The 20,511-nt window shown below is 45.4% G+C and overlaps 2 protein-coding genes across 2 annotated transcripts in view; one reads left to right on the top strand and one right to left on the bottom strand.

Annotated features, from left to right (window-relative positions):
* Window positions 1-860: 860 nt before the first annotated feature.
* On the top strand, window positions 861-12,378 carry LOC113588171 (alanine aminotransferase 2-like). The gene is made up of 11 exons (XM_027027241.2): window positions 861-1,189; window positions 3,364-3,453; window positions 3,681-3,789; window positions 4,103-4,233; window positions 4,309-4,552; window positions 5,872-5,951; window positions 7,318-7,454; window positions 8,052-8,226; window positions 8,440-8,595; window positions 10,811-10,923; window positions 11,883-12,378. Exons 1-11 carry the CDS (start codon window positions 1,085-1,087, stop codon window positions 12,076-12,078), a joined length of 1,536 nt encoding a protein of 511 aa, XP_026883042.2. The 5' UTR covers window positions 861-1,084; the 3' UTR covers window positions 12,079-12,378.
* The window catches only part of dhx30 (DEAH (Asp-Glu-Ala-His) box helicase 30), a 9,686-nt gene continuing 1,321 nt past the window's right edge, over window positions 12,147-20,511 (bottom strand). The window contains exons 4-20 of the mRNA XM_027027240.2: window positions 19,985-20,157; window positions 19,709-19,811; window positions 19,334-19,483; window positions 18,944-19,096; window positions 17,846-18,328; window positions 17,076-17,447; window positions 16,696-16,771; window positions 16,377-16,481; window positions 15,964-16,139; window positions 15,494-15,700; window positions 15,074-15,155; window positions 14,647-14,840; window positions 14,355-14,505; window positions 14,064-14,221; window positions 13,723-13,826; window positions 13,360-13,499; window positions 12,147-12,893 (exon numbers count right to left, since the gene is read on the bottom strand). Coding sequence (XP_026883041.2) covers window positions 12,634-12,893; window positions 13,360-13,499; window positions 13,723-13,826; window positions 14,064-14,221; window positions 14,355-14,505; window positions 14,647-14,840; window positions 15,074-15,155; window positions 15,494-15,700; window positions 15,964-16,139; window positions 16,377-16,481; window positions 16,696-16,771; window positions 17,076-17,447; window positions 17,846-18,328; window positions 18,944-19,096; window positions 19,334-19,483; window positions 19,709-19,811; window positions 19,985-20,157 — 3,087 coding nt within the window. The 3' untranslated portion in view covers window positions 12,147-12,633. The remainder of the gene's footprint in view (window positions 12,894-13,359; window positions 13,500-13,722; window positions 13,827-14,063; window positions 14,222-14,354; window positions 14,506-14,646; window positions 14,841-15,073; window positions 15,156-15,493; window positions 15,701-15,963; window positions 16,140-16,376; window positions 16,482-16,695; window positions 16,772-17,075; window positions 17,448-17,845; window positions 18,329-18,943; window positions 19,097-19,333; window positions 19,484-19,708; window positions 19,812-19,984; window positions 20,158-20,511) is intronic.

The raw sequence follows: 20,511 nt of genomic DNA, 5'->3' as shown, positions 1-20,511 counted from the left end.
AACTGAGTGTAATGTATTGAATGCTCCCCTGAAGGTAGTCACCAGTTCACTGGTTCTAACGCTGCTCTGTGCATTTAGAGTCCACTACATTCTGATGGTGCTCCTCCCCTTTGACTGGCTGGGACCTGAGTAGAATTATCATGTCAGATATGAAAATAATTCTTATTTAATGAGGCATCTTTCTGCTTCAAGGGTAATTGCTAAGTGCTAAGCTTTCATCACATTAATTATCTGTTTATATGGTAGTAAACGAGTCCATGGTTGAAAACAGGTGCGGCTGACCGCGTGCGAGGTAAAGGTTGAAGGTTGAGGGTAATAGGCCCTTAAGGCGGAGATAACGAGGCCAGAGATGTGCCTGAGGTGAGTCCATGAGTCCATCCTCCTGTTATCTGGGCTGACTTACAGAAAATGTCAGAGTTCTGGCTCAGGCTTCTTTATTTGTCTCTACTGACATGAACTTTGCGGTTACTGTATTTCCATATTATCACAACCAGAACTCCTACAGTGGACAATCCCCACCACCACAGTGACCTTTCAGATGATTTAAAAAAAATAGTTTTAAGCAGTCTGGCTGAGAGATGGGAAGAATTCGATTCACTATAGTTAAAATTTACTATGGTTAAAACGAGCAGTTGTCAGTAGATAATCTACTACTGGTAGAAAAGAAAGCTGACGGAATGCATAAACCATTGTTTATTTCATGTAATTTCAGGTAATTATTTGGAAATGTAACCAGAATTGTAATGGCTAAACACTAAAAGTGAAACATTTGTCATTCAAGTTAACATGTCTCATAATTTGATTATTCTGAAACTCAAGGTCAATAAGTAATGTTTTCTTTCCGTTTCTCTTGTAACAGAGTTAGGCACTGAATGGTCGTCTATTCACAGAGTTGGTCCTTTTTTAAAAGAAAGGGAACTTTATTCCTGTGTTTATAGCTCATCTCATAGTCAGAAAAGCTACTGCAGACTTAGAGAAAAGAGAGCAGCAAGATATTAAGTAAGAGATCAAGGATTTCATCTAGTTTCTTCCTCAGCAAGCTTGTTTCTCATCTAAGGACTGAGTCACAGAGGAGCCGCCAAACATGCCCATCCTGAATGAGATCAGTGCGTTGGTGAAGAGGATCCCGACTTCAATGCAGGAAATCCTAAACGAACGAGTGATCCAAATCAGGGCAGAGATTCAGCAGGTAAGACCCAGCAGTACATCATACTGGAATCAGTATCACTCTGTGTGCTACTCCATTTTTTTAAAACCTTGGCTGTGGTAGACTTGACAGTCTTATTTCACAGCATTTTGTGTGATATGACTAACATTGGACGAGCCACCATGCTAAGTAGATCGAGATCTGTATAGGTGACACCTGTTTAGGTGTTTGATCTGTTTGAAGTGTATGTGATTTTGTCCTTGAATTAAAAGCTCAGCCTTTGCCAAGAACACAAAAGGAAAGTAGAATTGCTTACAATTACTTTTTTTTTTTTAAATAACCAGCAAATAAACAAGGGTTATATATTAAATAATCCTTTAATTCAAGATACTAATGTGTCCCCTCATGTGGGAAAATGTTCTGATAATTCCTCTCATTCATTTAACTACAGATATGCAATGAATTGGTCAAAAACCAACACACAGAAAAAAAAAAACACTGACACAAATGTTTAATCATTTGTATTATGCATATGTAAATTAAATAAGAAATAACTGTTCGGACTACATACATTATTCATAGTGGATTTTTCCATGAATCTACAGTGTCATGATTATTTAGGACCAGACAGCAGCAACTAACTTTTATAACCTTTGTAACTTTACAGAACTGGATCCTTTTTCATGTCGCAGTTCAATCTGCAAAAAACAAACAAACAAACAAACAAAACAAAACAACAACAACAACAACAGAAAGAAGGGGTCAGTCAGGCCTTTGGACAGAAACCTGGACGTTTGAGGGCGTCCTGCCCTCCTCCAGCACCTCCCCTGGGACAACCGTTGTTTTAACCTTCCACATTCTCTCTGCTTCCTCCTTTAGTTCAAGGATATTTTTCCAACTTCTCATATTCATTCCTTCTGTAACAGGTGCCACCTCATGCCTTAGTCTCCCACCAGTCTCTTCTCATTCAGGATGCAACCTGCTCCAAAGTTACATCATAAAACAAACACGTCAGAACTTAAAAAAACCCCCACTTTACTCCGCACCTACCTCAGGATCAGGTCTTATTAAAAAGAAACCTTCCGAATCACTTCGCTGCAATGGTGCTATTTTCAGCCCCAAACATCACGGAGCAGGGCAAATGGGGAGGGTGTGAATGCTTTCTGCATTGTTCTTTTTAACCTCAGTTGACTTCCCTCCTGGATCTTATGTCGATGTCTATTCGTCGCTTGCTTACATAGACCAGCTGACCTGGTTCCAGTGTTTTTGCATGAGAAGGGTTGCCACTTAATTCTCTCCCGCTTCCAAGAGGAGTAGGCTTCTCCCTTTTCCTCCAGAATTCCAGGAATGGACCTGTTACTCGGTCTGACCTCTGAAGTCCCCAAAGCTGGACCGTAGAAAACTCAGGGAGTACCTGCAAGGAAGACAAGATTACTTCTTCACTGATGGCTTGCATCTATTCCTGTGATCTCTCTCTAGCCTCTGTTGGAAAGGTGGTCCCCCTAGTGACCACTTCCAGCATCTCCTCATCTGATTCACTGTGCTCCCCTCACTGCCTAGACAAAGAGTCAGCATTCCCGTTCTGCTTCCCTGGGCGATAAACAATATCAAAATCAAACATTCCAAGTTGTGCCAGCCATCTCTGCTCCAGGGCTCCCAACTTTGCTGTTTTAAGATGCCTCAACGGATCATTATCGGTGAAGACACTAAATCTCCGACCCAACAATAATCCCTGCAATTATCCAACACAGCCCACTTTAATGCCCACTTTAAACTCTAATTGGTTTGCTTGTTTTTTTAGGCCTCCAGTGTTTCATTAAGTTCTGGATGAAAGGTCGTGTAGTTTGTCAGCTTTGTACGTGGCTGTGGGCATGAGTATCCGTATGTGTTTGTTATATGTCTTCTATGGTATGTCTTCTTGAACACTGCACAAAGAGGGTTTTTTACCTGTTCATGCACTTGGTGAAAAAAGTGTTTCATGATTCACTTTTTAAAAATCTTTTTATTTACATGCATACAGTCCAAAATTTAATACAATACAATAAACATTTGATTAAAAATGTAAATCTTGCATTTAAATACACACTACACCTGTTGATGACATTTTAATTTGCTGCAGCTTCACTACTATACAGGCAGAAAATAAAGTTTCTATGAGAAACAAGAAAATAAAATCAAAGGTATGAATGTCTGACTTTTACTCTTCTATTTTACAGGGTGTGAAAAAGCCTTATAAACAAGTGCTTAACCTTTCATCTGGCGATCCTCAGGCTTTGAGCTTAAAGCCCCTCACGTTTGTTCGACAGGTAGGCTCAGCCCTGATGGTATACTGTTTGTTGACCTGTCTGTTAATTACCGAGCCCTTCATGAATGTCGGGGGCGTCATCACCAAACCAAGTATTTTTATTTCAGGCGCAACATAGCTGTGCAAAGTAAGGTACTCTACACGGTGTCTGTGTGTTTGTGTCACTGTGGCGTCTGTTGTCACTAAGAGCATCTGGTTATTCTGGATGTTTTGTTTGTGGCGATGCAGGTCCTGGCTGGGTGCTTGTATCCCACTCTCCTGCATGGCGACACCTTACCTGCAGACGTGAGACAGCGAGTCCAGAAGCTTCTGGGCGAGTGTGCTGGAGAAGGCACATGTGAGCTTTTCAACTTCTTGAACTGCAGGCTTATATGCATGTCGCCATATCACCAGTGAGACACTTTTTAGGAAAATGAGAATACTGCTTAAAAACCTTATAGGGGTGAATTAGCATTATGCAAATTAGATCATGCTAAGTGACCTCCTCTATTTTAAATTAGTTCTTAAAGCATTAAAATGCTTTATGACTTTTAATACTGTAGACATGTACTTATTGAAATTGACAAATTTGGCCTACTGGTATAAACTGGAAGTATAGAGTGGTTAAGTTTTTTGTGGTATTTATTGTGGTGTTTTCTATAAATCACTAGGGTCACACCTTGAAACACATGGGATTAGAAAACTCCAGCACTCGATATCTGACTTCATCAGCAGGCGCGATGGTGTTGCTTCCGATCCTGACAACATCTACATCACAAACGGTTCAACAGCAGCCTTCATGGTGAGAATCCACTGCTCTTTACTCTCAAGCCTGACTTGGCTCAGCCAAAAGTAAATGACCTTCTTCTCTCGGCAGACATTGCTGAAGTTGTTTGTTCCAAACGGGAGCTCTCTGCAAACCGGGGTCCTCACGCCCGAACCGTCGTACAACGGCTTTAAGTTTGCGCTGGCTGCCCAGGGAGCCCTCGTAGTACCTTATTACCTGAGGGAGGAGCAGGGCTGGGCCGTGCAGCTGGATGAGCTGCACCGAGCTGTCCTTACCGCTAAGGGGTACTGCAACCTGATGGCGTTATATGTCATTAATCCAGGGAATCCAACAGGTAAATAAATGACGTCACTCTTGTGAACCTACAGACCCTCTAACATACCAGTCTGCCACATGCTGCCCCCCCCTCAAAAGGTTTGAACCACCACTATTGGTTTTCAGTGACACAATACATTTGTATTATATCTCAGGTCCATACCTACCTCAAGCAGGTCGGTTTTTAGACAGGCTTTTAAAATGTCTACTGTAGGAGACGATCTTAGAAAGAACTGTAAGCTGTTGTAATTGTAAGCATGATTTGGTGACGATCACTTTTTAATATCACTCAAAACTATGGAATATTTAAATGATTTAAATTTGAAAATCTTAAAACTAGTAGTAGAATGTGGACAAAAGAATTGAGAAATGTAGCTTGGAGCCATTGTGCATCATGGACTTGGGGTGTGGATACTCAGCCAAATGGAGTTTTCAGGCCTTTGGATCTGACCAGTAAACATTTGTTTATTGAAACAGTAAATATTTTTGTTGCACAAATGACTTGTGTTAATGAATGCTCAATCAAACTTGTATCCTAGTGGATTTAGAGCTCAAATAACGTAGACCAGCTGCAAGCAAAATGAAGGTAAGGGAATTACAATAATCAATATGTGAAAAAATAAAATCCTGAATCACGTTTTCCGTATCCATATTCGGCAAAACACGTTTAAGTGTAGAAGAGTTCTCAGCTGGAAAACAATACCTCTTGCCACTGCGTTTACCTGTTTTTCTCATTTCAAAGCGAAGTCAGTGATGATGCCAAGATTTGTGGCATAGTTTTTTGTGTTATTTGATAGTGGTTCCAGTTTATCAAATGCAATATTAGTGGTGTCAGGATTACCAAATCATTTAACTTAAGACAATTTACATGAGAATGTTTTAATGCGTTTGCGATTTATTAACAGGCATGAGCAATTAGGGAAAATGTTGCATATTTAAAAAATGTAATTAAATTATTCAAAATGTAATATATTAAAATTAACCTATCAATTCGGTTGACTCAATTGAATGCATGGATCTCGTATTTTGAGAAAAACTAGTAGTGAGGTAGATAAAATTTTAAAAAATGGTTACATCAGCTTGGAATAAATAGGCATAAATTGTTTAGATTTATTTTTTAAAAATCAGTACAAAATAAAAAGGTAGATTTAGCCTGGAGTATAGGTGGTCAAAACCTGTGCGATCAACCTCTGCAAATGAGTTGTTTGTGTTCCATTTATTTAACTGAGCATAATATATCTTCCATCAGCACTAAAAAAGTGCCACTCACCACAAAAGCTTATTTCTTTCATTCCTTGAGTTCTGTAACCCCAGACATCCATCCTGTGCTGTCGCCAGGCCATGTGCAGACTAAGGACTCCATTAAGGACGTGATCCGCTTTGCTGCAGAAGAAAGACTGATCATAATGGCAGATGAGGTGACTGACGCTCATAAAAACATGATCGTATGCGTAAGAAGTCGCAAAATATGTTATAGCCAAGGTGCTTTGGCTGATACATTTAAAGAGGACAGTAGACCATAAAGCAGTAATCTAAATTTTTGTACCTTTCCTAGTTAGCAAATAATCAGGAGTTAAGTTTGTAGCGCAAGAAAAAACAACAGTTCTTACATCACAACAAATAGCCAGGCAGTATGTTGGATAACATACTGCCTGGTGCTTTTGGTGCTTTGATAAAACTGCCTGGTGCTTTTGGTGCTTTGATAACACACTGCCTGGTGCTTTTGGTGCTTTGATAACACTGCCTGGTGCTTTTGGTGCTTTGATAACATACTGCCTGGTGCTTTTGGTGCTCTGATAACACTGCCTGGTGCTTTTGGTGCTTTGATAACATACTGCCTGGTGCTTTTGGTGCTTTGATAACATACTGCCTGGTGCTTTTGGTGCTTTGATAACATACTGCCTGGTGCTTTTGGTGCTTTGATAAAAATACTGCCTGGTGCTTTTGGTGCTTTGATAACATATTGCCTGGTGCTTTTGGTGCTTTGATAACATACTGCCTGGTGCTTTTGGTGCTTTGATAACACTGCCTGGTGCTTTTAGTGCTTTGATAACATACTGCCTGGTGCTTTTGGTGCTTTGATAACACTGCCTGGTGCTTTTGGTGCTTTGATAACACTGCCTGGTGCTTTTAGTGCTTTGATAACACTGCCTGGTGCTTTTGGTGCTTTGATAACATACTGCCTGGTGCTTTTAGTGCTTTGATAACATACTGCCTGGTGCTTTTAGTGCTTTGATAACACTGCCTGGTGCTTTTGGTGCTTTGATAACACTGCCTGGTGCTTTTGGTGCTCTGATAACATACTGCCTGGTGCTTTTAGTGCTTTGATAACATACCGCCTGGTGCTTTTAGTGCTTTGATAACACTGCCTGGTGCTTTTGGTGCTTTGATAACATGCTGCCTGGTGCTTTTGGTGCTCTGATAACATACTGCCTGGTGCTTTTAGTGCTTTGATAACATACTGCCTGGTGCTTTTAGTGCTTTGATAACACTGCCTGGTGCTTTTGGTGCTTTGATAACATACTGCCTGGTGCTTTTGGTGCTCTGATAACATACTGCCTGGTGCTTTTGGTGCTCTGATAACATACTGCCTGGTGCTTTTGGTGCTTTGATAACATACTGCCTGGTGCTTTTAGTGCTTTGATAACATACTGCCTGGTGCTTTTGGTGCTTTGATAACATACTGCCTGGTGCTTTTAGTGCTTTGATAACACACTGCCTGGTGCTTTTGGTGCTTTGATAACACTGCCTGGTGCTTTTGGTCCTTTTGTCATGATGCTATAGGTGTATCAGAGCTGCATGATTGGGGAAGGAATGGAGTTTTGCTCCTATAAGAGGGCCCTGATGGAGATGGGTGCTCCATACTCCAACATGGTGGAACTGGCTTCCATCAACTCCATCTCCAAAGGACTGATGGGAGAGTGAGTTTCTTAAAATGGAAATAACCGATTTCTTATTTCTTCCCTGATTCCTTCACCTAATTTCTAATGCGTTACACATCATAAATGAATGTGGATTCAACCCAAACATGATAATCTTTTTCAGCTTTGGGCTGCATAATGTTTTTTGCAACAATTAAGCCTGCAATTAAGGTACTTGTGCAGGATGATGGTCTAAAGTGCAACATTCAGGGTTAATTTTTAAATTTACACTTCCACAAAGAATGCACAGAAAGACTATGTGAATTGTGCTACATAACTAAACCTGTTTATAAGTAAAAGAATATTAACATTTTGTAGGGTTCTCATGGAAGATAACACAGGAAACAAATTCTATATCTGTGCCTTCCTTGCATCGTCTCTCTCTGGCTAGCGGCAGATACCACAGTATTCCCAACACATATTATTTTCACGTTTTCAGACTGTACGACAACACAGATAGTGCTGATTTAAAATCATACCTTAATATCAGTAGAAGGAGATATGTGGTAAAATACCTGGCCAAGAAAGGAAAGGTAAAAAAAAAATGAATGGCAAACTTTTGTTAATCCCCACTGTCTGGAACTCTCCTTTGGCCAGGTGTGGTCTGCGTGGCGGCTATGTGGAGCTGGTGAACTTTGACCCTTCTATGAAACAGAATATCTTTAAGCTCTTCTCTGCAATGCCATGTGCATCCCTAATGGGACAAATTGCCCTGCACGTGATGGTTGACCCTCCACGACCCGGACAGCCCTCGTACCCTCTCTACACAAACGTGAGATTAGAAGGATTTTCTCTGGTTTTGTAGGCATCATTTTCCCCTTATTTCTTATTGGATTGGCTGTTACACTAATTCAGAAATCTTTAAAAAAAAAAAAAAAAAAAAGACTAGCCAACTAAATCTGAATTTGAATCTCGCTTCCTAAAAGCTTGTGCTTGAAGTGTAAGGAAAACCTTTCTCTTTAAAATGACTGAACTGTGTTTTCAGGAAATTCAGTCAAACAAGAGGGCAATTATCAACAATGTGCGGAGGACTTTGGGGGTTTTAAACAGCTTGCCTGCCATCACTTGGCAACCCGTGATGGGAGGGATGTTTGCCTTCCCTCGAGTCAGCTTCTCCCAGGCTGCAATAAATTACTCCCAGGTCAGTTTCACGCCAGGCACCTATATATGCTAATGCACTAGATTATGCTAATTGTCCACCACATTTCATTTAAGGGTCCCCATTGTCTCATCTAGGGATGTACTCCTTTATTTGCCAGAAATCAGAGTTTAATATACATTAATGCTAGGTTCAAATCACTAAGACATCACTCTAAAAAGAAGAGCTCACAGCCGTCTCCATAACATCTCTCCTTAACCCTTCCCCTCCTTCACCGTCAGCCCTCAGTGCTATGATTTTGCCACTTTCTTTGATGAGAAGATTAACAAAACATAACAATCTTTTCCTTTTACTACTGCTTCTAAATTACAATATCCCTCTCCCCTTCTCCTGCCTTAGCTTTTCACAGAAAACATACGACAACATATGTTCAGTAACCCTCACACCTGACCTTTTGGATCCCATCTCTTCTATATTGTTCCAGTCTATGAATGCTTTTTTCTCATATGGTCATGTACCGAGAGTTTTCAAAACATGGAAAATCATACTGATCCTAAAAAAAGCTGTCCTCAATTGACATAACCATCCACAACTACTGATTGGTAGCAAAACGACTGACTGGCAGGCCTCCTAATGTGATCAACCACAAGATTCTCCTGTCTATCCTCACAAGCCCTGGGATTAGTCGCACAGCATATCATCAACGGTTTGCTTCATACCTAGAGGAACTGTTATATCGGGTGATGTGGAGGACATCCACATCTGCTTAAAACACTCCACTGACGTCCCACAAGGCTCAGTGCTTGGTCTTCTTTTGTTCTACTTCTATATCTTCCCTGTTAGTAAGGGATGTATCCTTGTATGATTTCTCATATCACTTCTAGGCTGATGACTCTCAACTGAGTTTCTCCTTTCCATCCTTGTACTGCTCATTTTAAAACCATCAAAATGGGATGACACAGAAACCCCTGGTAGCTGTTCAGAATTGGTCAGGCTTGAAATATAAGGCATTCCATATAGACCTCTGGCAAAAAAAGCACTTAAGTCTCTCCCACTTATTATTAACTGTTTAAGCAAAATTATTTAATTACCTTCAGGGATAAGATGCCATGTACCTCACAAACCGCTTTTAGTCCTACAGATATATCTTGCTCTGAAAGGCTCATTTTAACCCCGCTATGAGTTACTTTTTGATAAGGCTGAACTTAGCTGGAACAACAAGAACAAAAAAAAACCTGATTCATGTGGGAGCAGAAAAAAAAAGATCCATGGAAGTGTGTGGCTAGCCAGTCAAAATGCAGCTGGCATAATCCAGACAGCTGAAACGCACTACAGATATCAGACTCTCCATCTCTGCGTAAGGAGCGTCCGTTTCGGACTACGGCTAGCAGCTCAGCACTTGAAGGTAAATCTCAGCAAAAATGAGCTGCTATACATCACTGGAGATGCCTCCCCAAGTCGATACCATGGAATCTTACTAGAGAACTCTTGGATCACTTCGACTGACGAGGCACGCAAGAATTCTGGATCGCCACCATTCTTTCCTTGTATTGCTAACTCCACTGCGTCACACGGTTTTCTTCAAGGAAGCCATTCTGGTGCTTGTTCTGTCCTTTGTCATCTCGATTGGATGGCTGCAACTAACCCCTGGTAGACCTTCCCCTGTGTGCCATCGGACCCCTGCAACTCATCTAGAATTTAACTGCTTAGCTTATCAACTGTCCAAACTTCTCCCTTGCTGTGTTCCCTTCATATTCTCCCTATTGTGTCGCCGATCCGATTTAAAACACTGACGCTCACCTACAAAGTCATAACTGGAGCAGCTTCTACATGTCTAAAGGCAGTAATCAAACCCTTATTCTGCACCACGCTACATTAGAACATAAGATGGTTCAAACCACTATCCCTCAAGGAACAAAGACATACATTAAGACTCTTCTCTGTTGTGGCCTGAACTTCCCCTGGCTGACTTCAAACAAAGATTTTAAAAAACCTCCTTTACTGTCATTTTCCACTCTAGTCAGGGGTATAGTCTGATAGCATTATTAACACCAAGATATCTACCCAGACATGTGTACTTTATAGAGAGTAGAAAGCACTCCTATCATTTGCTCTGAACAAGGGCCTCTGCTATATGCCAGAAATGTGAATAAGTTGAAAATGTTCTTTAGCCTGTAGGTGTGCTGTCTCACCTTGCCCAGGTGACATGAGATGTGGACTACAGTGCTGGCATGAACTCTGACCTTTGTGCCCCTAGGAGAGAGGACAGGAACCCGACGTAATGTACTGTTTGCGTCTGCTTGAGGACGAAGGCCTGTGCTTTTTGCCTGGCTATGAACTCGGAATGACAGAGGGCATCTATCACATCAGGTGACCTAAATGACTCCTCTGTGTTCAGACACACGGCCACAGGCCGTATATTTTTAGTAACGTAATAGAGCAGAACCTCTGAGTCAGATATATTACAACTGAACATGACACTTCAGCAGAATACACAGACGTTACCCCTGGGATGTTCGGTAATGTTACTTGATCATAGTTACGGGAAGGAGAGCATTCACCCACCAGAACGCTTCCTGTGAAATTTGTTTTGCGTTGTGTATGCTTGAACAATCACAGGGTGTCATGTGGACAGTGTCTCTGTCCACACTCAGTTGTCATGTGCACAACATGGCGACAGACGTATGCAGTTTTCCTTTTCTCCACAATCGTGTCACGTTCACGTCTCCGCAAGAAGCACCCCGAGGCCTTAAGACATCTTTGCCTTGCTCACACTTTTAATGTGTTTTTTTTTTTTTTTTTTGAGTATCTGGAGGCCCGATGTCTGAGGACAGGTTAACGGCCACAACCTTCTCTACACAGCACACATCTGTATACATTTGGGGTACAGATATAAAAATTCTGTCTGTCTAAAAATAATCATTAGTCTTCACTTTTGAACCCACCACCTGTGCTAACGTCATTAGTATCCTTACTAAAAGTCATATTGGATCTCATATCCATATGGCTGGATAATTTATTGATGAATGTGAATCAGGTGTGCTAATAAAGTCAGGAAGTGCAAAACATCAGCATAAGACAATCTCTCAGCAGCAGGGCTGGAAAACACTCACTTGCAGGGTTGTGTTGTTGTACTGACAACAAACCTCGCTGAAGAATACGTAACCCATGAATTTTCCTTTGATGAGCTGATCCTACTACGTTGTAATACATGGCAAAAGAACATTAATTACCAGTAGGGATTCTACAGCATGGTTTTAAACACAGTGTGCTAAGAAGCAAGATTGTGCCGTAGTCTCTGACTGAGCTGTATGCATTTGTCTGTTAAGGATCACCCTGGCAGCTCAGGAGGAGATCATGAAGGAGGCGCTGCAGAGGCTGAAGAATTTCCACTTGCGCTTCCTCAAAGAGTTTCCCACACTCGAGCGCCCTGGAGGAAACACTAACCCTGACCCGTTAACCGCCACTGCCTCCTCTGTGATGGGTCACGCTGACCCCAACACTCCGCTGGGCTGGCGTCACTGAAAAATGGGTCACTCCTGACCGGGAGCGTCAGCTCTCGACACGATAAAGCAGTCACGAAAACAAAAATCTGACACTATACATTTCATTGCATCATTATCATTCAGTATCATCATCAATTATAATGACAAAAATAAAAAAAGGCAATAAATAAATGCGCTTTCAGCACGGTAAGGGTGACAGGATGAATAACATTAACGTTTGATCTTAGTTCAAATAGCTTCTGCTTTTCAATTACTAGGTAACTGTTGCCTCACATACTGTCCCCTCGTCCATACATTCAGTTCTTCTTCACAGCTGTAGGGCCAAGCGGACTGCACATGCCTTCCATGGAAGGTGCTACTTTCGCCTTATTCACTGTTCATCCATCTGCAGACACCATTCTGGGGTGAGAGGGCAAAGCATGGACATGCTCAGGAGATCCCAGCAAAGGAGCAGTACCAGGATAAAAACACGCCCAAGTGCTTCGCATGTTCTTTCTTTTGGGTCATACAGAATGCTGTAGCTGCATGTAACGTTGCCTTCCACTGTCCCAGTGAAACACTGGCAAAAGCCCCATCATTCGGCATCACTCTGGTCATCACCATTAGAGTCTGGATCGGTGCTGTTCAGGAGGTCCACCAGTAAAGAGATCAGATGACCATCTTGAGCGGTGCTGTCTTCACACACCGAGTCGCAGGTCAAAGGTCGGAGGTTGCGGTAAATCATGGCCTGAATGGATGTGCGGAACTCCCACAGCAGCTCCCAGCTCTGAGCAGACATCTCCCATCGCACGAGAGAATGTTCTGGCAGAGACACCTCCGCCCTGTCTTCATACACTGAAAGAGAGAAGTCAGTCAGTCATGGATGTCCCTTTTTTCTGGAGCAAAATAACTGGGTCGATCTTTAAAAGACACGAACTTCACACACCAATATAGTTCATTGACTTAAATCAGATCCATCATGCCTGCATTTTACCGCCTTGCAGGGGGGGGGAAATTTTGCTTTTTCTTTGCATGAGGTTTCAAAATCCTCTAGAACTTTGATTCTAGAATGTAATCAACTACTTTGAGTTAGAGATTAGGTCCAGGGTTAGAGGTAATTATTTTCAAAGTCATCTGTTAGTGCTAACAGAATATTCTAGAAGATATTAAAGTTCATCAAAGGGTTACGTTTGGAGAAAAAGGACCCATCTCCTCAAGTCCTGGACAGAGCAGCAGTAAGTGGGCAAGCAGATTGTCCAAGACAGCCGCCTGACCGTGCCAGTCCTCGGTCCGGCCGTGCGGACAGGCGGGGTGGGGTTACCTCTCTCCACCAGGTCACAGTCGGTCAGGAGGAGAAGGGCCAGTGGGTGCACGGTGGACGAGTCTCTTATGAAGACATTTCCGTTTGATTTGACCGCAGAGAAGAACGTGAGCCAGCGGCTGGGGAGCTGCTTCTCACCCCTGGATGAAAGACAAGACAGAACAGTGTGTGTGTGTGTGTGTGTGTGTGTGTGTGTGTGTGTGTGTGTGTGTGTGTGTGTGTGTGTGTGGATAGACAGATTCAAAATTATAGTAAAGTACACAGAGTTTCCTGAGAAACAGAACTTTTCGGACAGAGCGCCTTCATCAGATATGCAAGAAAAGTACTTCATAACTAACACTAACACACACAGCGATGGCTTACCTGTTGACCGTTGACCGGTGGAGTAACACAGGCCCACTCTTGGTGCGGTAGGACAGGTTGTCAGGACGAAACCGGCCTCCTTTGGTCACAGTGCCTCGTTTCACCTGGAAATAAATTGCAAGGTGACTGAATGTGTGGCTGAGTATGACGCAAGATAGCAGTCAGAGACAGCTCTATAAAACCAGACATCATACCTCACTCTATAAACGCCAACTCTGTGGATAAGGTTGCATTACTCAACACAAACCTGGCAGCACACAGCACCTGCTGACTGGCGGGTAATTATGGCAGTGTGTACGTGTCTGGGCAGGGCTGTGTGGGTCCTGAGGTGGATTTCGTACCTGTATGAGGTTTGGGTAAAAGCCTGCAAACAGCACAGCTTTAAAAAGCTGCTCCTCACGGCTGCAGTGGTTGACCCGGGTCGAGGGGCGGAGACAATCGGCAGAATGAGCCACAAGCCCCGCCTCCACCAGATTCTCACTGAACTGCTGAGTGAGGCCTGCCGACAAACAGGATTGTGCAAACAGTTAAACGAGACAGAAAATCTCTAGTCCGTGAACAAGGGACGTCACAACACAGTAAACTCTGTTTAGTACGATCTGGAGTGAGCGGGAGTTTGAGATCTAACTTGCCACGGATAAACCACAGGCTGGCTCCTGACAGACTGTAAGAGTCCAGGTATTCCTGCCGACTGTCTCTGTGGGACGTCTCCCGCCAGCCCTGGACAGCCCTGCTGAACACCACATAGTCACTGCAGCTAGAGCCACTCAGGGCCTCCTTAGCCTGAGGAGGGAGGGAGGGAGGGAGAGAGGGTGTGAGTATACGTTCCTAGGGGCACGATACCATCCCACTTCTGACCGTGACCATAACGAACAACACGGAGGAAGGTTTGGCCGGATGCCGCCTCCGGACGCGGGGCCAGACCTTGGCCACGAGGGCGCGGTTCTGCAGGCTGTTGTAGAACGGGTCTCGGGTCAGGCAGGCAGCCACGGACAGCATGGGCAGGACGCAGCGGAACAGGGCGGACAGGACGAGAGCCTTCGCCAGGCGTGGGTCGCAGGACACGCACGCCACTCGCTCGCCCAGTGGGGTAAGACACTCTGCCTCGTCCAGCACCCCTGTGGAGTGGAGGACGGAGCAGGTCAAAGGTCACTACCACAGAGGCCAACAATACCCACAAGCCCCACCTCCACTTTGCCTTCCAACTTGTGACTTCTGTAGATAGGAGTCATATCAGGACTGGACCAAAGAGACAAAAACGCTTGATGTTTTCAAAAATGAACACACTACAAGACGGCGCAGGAGGGGGAAGATGTCTGAGAGACGGGCTGAGCAGTGCCGTGTGTCTCACCGATGTCCTGCAGGGTCTTCACGGCGTCCCTCACTGCCCCTGCGTCTGGAGGGTCCAGCACCTGGGATAGGAAGTCCTCAGCCTGCAGGACAACACGGCAGACTGACAAACGCCTGGCAAAAGGGATCTGAGTCGTTACATGCAGAATCTCACCTTTATCTAACGCTTAAATGCTCTGTACACCAAAGAAAGAGAAAAAAATACAATTCTGATATCTGAAACGTTTGACTTCTTCACGTCTTTGCTTATAATAAAACGCTATAAAAAAAAAAAGGCTTCTTACTTTTAAATTCTCTTTGAAAACCCAATGTAGGTTTTCTGTACACCCTTTTCAAATAGAAGCTGTGTATATTCATAAAGTGACATGTTAATATTTGAGGACTCTCCCCATACATCTCATGAATGGCCCGCTCCACTTACCTTAATATGTGGACTGTGGATTTTAGCCTGAACTACAAGGCTCTCCAGGGGGGTGCGCTGAATCTCAGGGACAGGAAATGTGGTCATGGTCTCCAGCTGCTGCCGTGGAAACAGGTGGTAGGCGTGGCCAGGCTGGCATCGGCCTGCCCTGCCTCTCCGCTGAATGACATTTGAGTGCGAGATCCAGACTGTGTCCAAACATGAAACCTGCACATGGGCAATTCAGTAATATATTATTTATGCACACACACACACACACACCATGAAGTTCTGTGTTTCTCTGACAAAGTCTATTTTTGTTATGACAAAAGACAAGAAATAACAGTAAAAAAAAAATTAAATAGATAAAAACAATATAGATAAATATACGATACGAATAAATACAAGTCAACAACATTCAGATTTTTGGAATTCAAATTTTGCCATGATTAACTCTCGGGGGCAGGTCTGGGCTACCGTAATGACCTCACCTTGGTCCTGGGGTCATAGCTTTGCTCCTTCTGAGACCCCACGTCCACTACGTGCACTATGTCATCGATGGTAATAGACGTCTCTGCGATGTTGGTGGCCAGGACAATCTTGCGGCGGCCCTCCAAGGGACGCTGGAACACAGCCTGCTGGTCTGCCACCGACATGCTGGAGTGTACTGCAAGAGTGAGAAAGCTGCGTTATTTTAACATGCGTTATGGGGCAGACAAAGGCACTTAAGCAATTTAAACCTCTTTTTTATAATCTCAGATGTCAGAACGAAAAGACGTTTGTACTTTGCGAGTTACAACGTGGGGCTAATCACGAACAGCTCTAAAAACAAAATGGCAGCGGAACGTGGAGTTAAACTCCGAATAAAGCTAGACAGAAAGGTGCGCGTCCGAATGGTGCTCACGTGGTAGGATGACCTGTGAGCCCGATCTGAAGGCCCGTTTCTCCTCCAGCCTCTGCTGCACAGACTTTATGTCCTGCCAGCCAGGCAGGAAGCACAGCACAGCACCTGACAAAAGACCACAAACAGGCAGATGAGGGTGGGGCGCGGGAGGAAGCCACGCCGCTATCCACGAGACAAGAATTAGCCTCGTGGGGGAATGACCGGATGTTGAGGTTAAAGGTGAGAGCAGGAGAGAGATTAAGTATGACAGGAATAGCAAAGAGAGAGAGAGAGAGAGAGAGAGATGCAGGTGAGGGGGTGAATGTGCAGTCATGGTTACCTGGTTCTCCCTGCAGGTGAATGTGGTCGATCACATCTGCTACCAAATCAAGGTCAGGACCCGCATCATTCTGTCCCTTAAAAAGAAACAAAAACAAAAAAACCTGCATAATTAACTAGGACAAACCTGCATAATTAACTAGGACAAACCTGCATAATTAAGCATTATTAACCACCACCCATTAAAAACACTGTCAGTAGCATCACCCAGGAACACAGGCTCCAGTACTGACAGCATATGTACTGTAGCAACTATACAGGACACACACACACACACACACACACACACACACACACACACACACACACACACACACACACACACACACACACACACACACACACACACACACACACACACACACACACACACACACACACCTGCATGCTCCCTTTCGCCACCGGAGGGCGCCCCATCTCCTGTAGCACCTCCTCCAGATACCTCTCCCGCACGGGGTGCATGGACCCAGGCACGCGCAGCACAGGGCATCCGCCGAAGTAGTCGGCCAGGCGCTGCGTGTCGCCCGTGGCGCTCATGAGCACCACGCGGAGGCGTGGGTTACGGGTCAGCGCCGTACGCAGCAGCGCCAGCAGCAGGTCCGTGTTGACGTCCCGCTCGTGCACCTCGTCCACCAGCACGTGGCTCACGCTCCGCAGCGCCCCGTCCGCCTGCAGCTTGCGCAGGAGCACGCCCACCGTCAGGAAGAGGAGCGCCCCGCCGCTGCGCTCCGGAGGCCGCGACTCCAGGCGCACCTGCAGGGCGAGCAGGAGGAGTCACGGGGGGGTCTGAGAGGGCAACAGCTCTGAGCTTGGGAAGAACATTAATAAGTACTTAAAGGTTACAGACTGAGCCTACAGGGGTCCAGCACAGTTTAACTGATACACTACAAGAGTAACGTGTCTCCATCAGGGGGGGGTCAAAGTCTGGTCCTGGAGACCTAGCACCCTGCGGAGTTTGGTTAAACCCCAGTGTGTTCGAGCCAAACTCAGCAGGGCGCATCTCGGCACACGGTAGGATGTGAATCCATATGTTGCGTAATACCCCATGATTCATAGTAAGCCAAATCATTCCACTACACTGAGCATATACAACAACACGCGTTTGTTGCTGCTGCCTGTTCTGTCGCGTTAAATGTTTGTGAGCGTGGCACCTGGTAGCCGACAGCGTGGCGGAGGGCGGGGCCCATTTCCTGAGCCACGCGCTGAGCCACCGAGACCGCGCTGATTCTGCGAGGCTGTGTGACCAGGATGTTGCAGTGGGCACCCTCGCCTGCCATAATGTGCCCCTCCAGTAGGAAGCGTGGGATACGCGTGGTCTTCCCGCAGCCCGTCTCCCCGGCTACCACCACGACCCGGGAGGCCTCCGACGCCGCCACCAGCTTTTCCCGGTGAAAGTCTACTGGAAGCTCCGCCCCCTGCGCTGGACCCGCCTTCTCCCACTGTCTGAGGAGGCTGTCGCTCAGATGTTTGGCCTCCTGTGTGCTCAGGGGGCGGTACGGTCTGCCGGTAATGGCATCAGGGACACGATCACCCTCGTTGTCCTCATCTTCCTCACTGAGCGAGGAAGACTGCCGCTGCTCAGATCGCTCTTCCTCTTCGTCCCACAGTTTCTGCGCCTCTGCGTTCACAGGATACTGAGCACAGCAGAGAATTCAGACTTCACGTTAGAACGATCGCTGCCACAGCTCAGGTAGAATCAAGAACTTTCCACATTCAAACTTTAATTCCTGAAGTAGCCCCAGTGTGGAGGTTCCTGACAGCATCTCTGCTCTTTATTCTACACATCTCTGAACCAGCTGAACCCACAAAGCTGGGATCGTGGCCTACAGGCAACCCATCAACTTAAAGCCCAAATCAGGCAGATCTCGGACGGATGACTTTTTTTAGGTTGCAGCTGGCGTGATCTTCATGACTCAAAGTGGACTGGCAGCACCAGTTTGGATTTACTTGAGTAACAAGCCCATAATCCTCTAATAGGCTTCACAATGCTGGCAGATTTCCTCAGCGTTCCTTAAATCCTGTTCTGCTAATGTGCCATTTCTGTTCCGTCTAGTCTGGAATTGTGTCACTGACCTATTTACATGTAATTTTGATCTATAAAACCTCACAACCAGGGTTTCAAGGTACCATCGAACATTATTCAACTCAACGCTACATTTCACTGTGCCAAACATTCGCTTGCACACCCAGTAGTACCCGTACCCATCCCTTGCTAGCGCCCCCTGTTGGTGACCCTTTAGATAGCGGACCTCAGCGAGGTACTCCTGAATGCCGCGCTGCAGGTGCTCGGGTATCTCCAGACGGCACGGCCGCTTCTCACGCCTTCCTGCCTCCCGCACCTCCTCCTGGTGGTACTTGGCATGGGTCAGAGGACTGTTCTGTTCATCCAGCAGCTTCAGATCCTAGAGACAGAACAGCGGACAGGACTGTAATCTTAATCCCCAGGCGCCATGACCGTTGGTGACGGCAACGTGTTGCCGCGGCGACACTGCGTTGTCACTCTGTTGGGTTTGGGATCCTGATGTTTAAGCTATTTTTTTTTAGCACCTTTTTCTAAAAAAATGACACGGCTTGTTACGTGACGATTTTTTTTTTTTACTCTTTGACAAGGTTCAACTGTAACCGCAGAAACGCCTGACCTTCATCCGGAGGCACGCTAGCGCAGCGGCGTGGGTCTCGGCCTCCAGCCTGCGTCGGCCGCACGCGCGGAAGGTCATGGGCTGGGGCCAGCGCACGGTGAGCTCACATTCCTTCACCTTCCCGCCGGATGTCCTGTAGTGTAGCAGCTCCTAGGGTAAACAACAAACAAAAGACAAAGGGCCGTACAGTTGTGTTCTCCATTAAAAACTCACCAAAAAAAAAAATCAACTGAAATGAATGTTACTTTTATGTGGTGACTACTGATTTCACTCCAAAGTTACTTTGGTGCTGCCAAATTTGCAGAGGTCATGGCTATGTGTGATGTGACCTGCAAGGAACGAGACAGAACGTGAAACCGTCGAGGCTGAACTTACTTTGACTCTATTAGATGATGCGGCCACTTGGATGACCTTCACCAGAAGAGCCTTGGGATTCGAGAAGATGGAAAGAGCCTCTGCTACCTTAGGGTCCATCACTCTACAAAACACACATGCGCACGCGGGCTCCACCTAAATGCATCCAGGTGATTCGAGTCAAACCGGCTCTAAATGCCGGTGTTCTTCCTGAAAAGCATCTCTCTCATCATCAATAACTTGCACGGATTGCAGCACCGTGGCATGCCGCGCGGTGCGGCCGAGCGAGACCCCTACCCTGGGCTTCTCGCAGTCCCCCGGTTGCCGCTGGCCGAGGTCCGGCTCAGCTCCAGGTCTTCGGGTGCACCCAAGGCCTCCTCCGCATCCTCCCAAACGGACGGCTGCCATCCAGGCTTCCTGGACCGCTTCCGGCTGGGCAGCTGGTTCCCTGGACTCAGGATTCCCAGCTCCTGCTCACAAAGAACGCAGCGCCATTCAGGCCGGCTCCCATCAGCTCCGTGCACACGCCCGGTGTCGCAGCCACTGGGCAACGTTCAGTAATCTGGACTTCCAGTGTGTTCCAGTTCTCTCTGTTATCAGTGACAGCTGACTGATGAGCACAGCATGGATTTTCAGCATGAGTGGTGGCTATCGATGTGCCCAACTAAACATATTTAAGTGACAAATCATAATTTCTTTTTAAGGTACTATGACTGCACACTACACACTGCTAACACACCTTTCTTGTAATAAATAGGTATGTGTGTATGTGTGTGTGAATGTGTGTGTGTGAATGTGCGTGTGCGTGTGTATATATGTGTATG

This window comes from Electrophorus electricus, chromosome 19 (assembly GCF_013358815.1).
Source record: "Electrophorus electricus isolate fEleEle1 chromosome 19, fEleEle1.pri, whole genome shotgun sequence".
NCBI lineage: Eukaryota > Metazoa > Chordata > Actinopteri > Gymnotiformes > Gymnotidae > Electrophorus > Electrophorus electricus.
The sequence above is the reverse complement of the archived record's forward strand: the minus strand, read 5'-3'. Positions and strand labels throughout refer to the sequence as shown.

Coding starts and splice junctions, on each gene's coding strand:
- LOC113588171 (XM_027027241.2), top strand. CDS start 1,085: ATGCCCATCCTGAATGAGATCAGTGCGTTGGTGAAGAGGATCCCGACT. Junction 4,234..4,308: donor GTTCAACAGCAGCCTTCATG/GTGAGAATCCAC, acceptor TTCTCTCGGCAG/ACATTGCTGAAGTTGTTTGT. Junction 5,952..7,317: donor TGATCATAATGGCAGATGAG/GTGACTGACGCT, acceptor ATGATGCTATAG/GTGTATCAGAGCTGCATGAT.